Genomic DNA, 2,500 nt, shown 5'->3' on the forward strand with positions numbered 1-2,500 from the left:
TGCTGCACACCAAAAACTGCTTGTCTATCTGGCGCACCACCGGGCTGGTGCTCCCGGCCTCTCGCTTGGCCATGGCGGAGGACGCTCAGCGCCGCCGGCCGGGGTCGCTCGCGGTCTGCGGACGGAGAGAGAGAGAGAGAGAGAGAGAGAGAGAGCGGTGCCAGGAACGCAGGGAATAAAAGCGCTTAAGTCCTTGATTAGTGCGAGAAGGTCTTTGTTGTGGTGGTGCTCTTTTGGGGGCTAAGACCTGAACAAAGAGCTGAGGCGCGCTCAAGAATAAGGCTCCGCTTTTCAAAAATGCGCTAGCCTGATGCTAATTTGCATTGGGTTTGCCATAGACAGGCTACTATTAGCATGAGCAATTTTACATGGCGATATCAACACGAACAATTTTGTTATTGAAAAGGACAACTTAGATAAATGTTACACTCAAACAGGTGGTGCGCTACAAGCACGGTGCTTACAGTACAAACACGTTGTGGGGCGCAACATAACACATTCAGCTTCCTGGAAAAAGGTAATTCTTAGAAAACACACCACAAAAAAAGCCTATACAGCGCTGCGTCTTAGAAGTGCAATGCAGTACACTAGCTTGAGGCTAATTTGCATTGGGTTTGCCATAGACAGGCTACTATTAGCATGAGCAATTTTACATGGCGATAAACACAAATAAATTTGGTAAAGAAAATGACAACTTAGATAAATGTTACACTCAAACAGGTGGTGCGCTACAAGCACGGTACTTACAGTACAAACACGTTGTGGGGCGCAACATAACACATTCAGCTTCCTGGAAAAAGGTAATTCTTAGAAAGCAACACACCACAAAAAAAGCCTATACAGCGCTGCGTCTTAGAAGTGCAATGCAGTACACTAGCTTGAGGCTAATTTGCATTGGGTTTGCCATAGACAGGCTACTATTAGCATGAGCAATTTTATATGGCGATATCAACACGAACAAATGTGGTAATGAAAACGACAACTTAGATAAATGTTACACTCAAACAGCTGGTGCGCTACAAGCACGGTGCTTACAGTACAAACACGTTGTGGGGCGCAACATAACACATTCAGCTTCCTGGAAAAAGGTAATTCTTAGAAAGCAACACACCACAAAAAAGCCTATACAGTACTGCGTCTTAGAAGTGCAATGCAGTACACTAGCTTGAGGCTAATTTGCATTGGGTTTGCCATAGACAGGCTACTATTAGCATGAGCAATTTTACATGGCGATATCAACACAAACAAATTTGGTAAAGAAAACGACAACTTAGATAAATGTTACACTCAAACAGGTGGTGCGCTACAAGCACGGTGCTTACAGTACAAACACGTTGTGGGGCGCAACATAACACATTCAGCTTCCTGGAAAAAGCTCATTCCTAGAAGACAACACACCAAAAAAAATGCCTATACAGTAGTGCCATTTAATGTTTTAGAAGTGCAATGTAGTACGTTAGCTTGAGGCTAATTTACATTGGATTTGCCATAGACAGGCTACTATTAGCATGAGCAATTTTACATGGCGATATCAACACGGACAAATCTGGTAATGAAAACGACAACTAAGATGAATGTTACACTCAAACAGCCGGTGTGCGATACGTACAATACTTACAGCATAAACACGTTGTGGGGCACAACATGGAAGTGCAACTGCATTGCAAATGAGACTTAAATGTAATAATACAACACGGGACAGGACAGTTATCATAATCGTGTCATTTTCAAATATTATCAAACAAATACCGTTTATTATCAACGCGCACGGAAGTACCGGAAACTGGTACCATTAAGGACCGGCATCCATTCCCAGGTACCGGGAATTGGTATCGAAATCCCTTACATACTAATGTAGCTTAGCCTAGCATGGGTGTTGCTGGGAATAAAAAGTAGTAAAATAGCACGGATGGTGACATCAACACCCCCACCCTCGCCTTACCAAATGTCCGCACATCTGTCACATCTGGATGTAATCCCCTGAGCTGCTGGCCTCCTGCTGAGATGTGACACACAAGCAACTTCTGTTCGCTCCCGACATGTTTTAATGTTCACGCCAAGGACCTTTGACCTCTACCTACGGACGTAACGATAAATGGGTATTCGGGTAAAAACTCCCGATGGAGTTTACCCCGCCTTCCGCCCGTATGTAGCTGAGATAGGCTCCAGCACCCCCGCGACCCCGAAAGGGACAAGCGGTAGAAAATGGATGGATGAAAACAAGAGTTATTAAGATCTTTCCCCATTAAGATAACCCAACCTAAAGTTTTAAACACATTACTGTCCGAGCATATTTATTAGGGCTGTGAATCTTTAAGGACCACACGATTCGATTCTTGGGGGTAACGATTCGATTCAGAATCGATTCTCAAATCCAAATCAACACTTTTTTTTTTTTTTAAATAACATTGGGTGCCAGTTTTATGACTACGGAGTCGCTAAAGGGACATGGGGGAATTTTTTTTTTATATAATTTTTTTTTTTTAGACACGTATCTCGT

The 2,500-nt window shown here is 43.4% G+C and overlaps 1 protein-coding gene across 11 annotated transcripts in view; it reads right to left on the reverse strand.

Moving 5' to 3' along the window:
* The window catches only part of trim3b (tripartite motif containing 3b), a 63,192-nt gene that overhangs the window by 41,699 nt on the left and 18,993 nt on the right, over positions 1 to 2,500 (reverse strand). For all 11 annotated transcript variants that reach the window (XM_062046733.1, XM_062046734.1, XM_062046732.1 and 8 more), the window contains exon 2: positions 1 to 115. This exon is cut by the window's left edge and continues 61 nt beyond it. In XM_062046733.1, coding sequence (XP_061902717.1) covers positions 1 to 115 — 115 coding nt within the window. The remainder of the gene's footprint in view (positions 116 to 2,500) is intronic.

The sequence above is a fragment of the Entelurus aequoreus genome, linkage group LG05 (assembly GCF_033978785.1).
Source record: "Entelurus aequoreus isolate RoL-2023_Sb linkage group LG05, RoL_Eaeq_v1.1, whole genome shotgun sequence".
In the NCBI taxonomy this organism is placed as follows: domain Eukaryota; kingdom Metazoa; phylum Chordata; class Actinopteri; order Syngnathiformes; family Syngnathidae; genus Entelurus; species Entelurus aequoreus.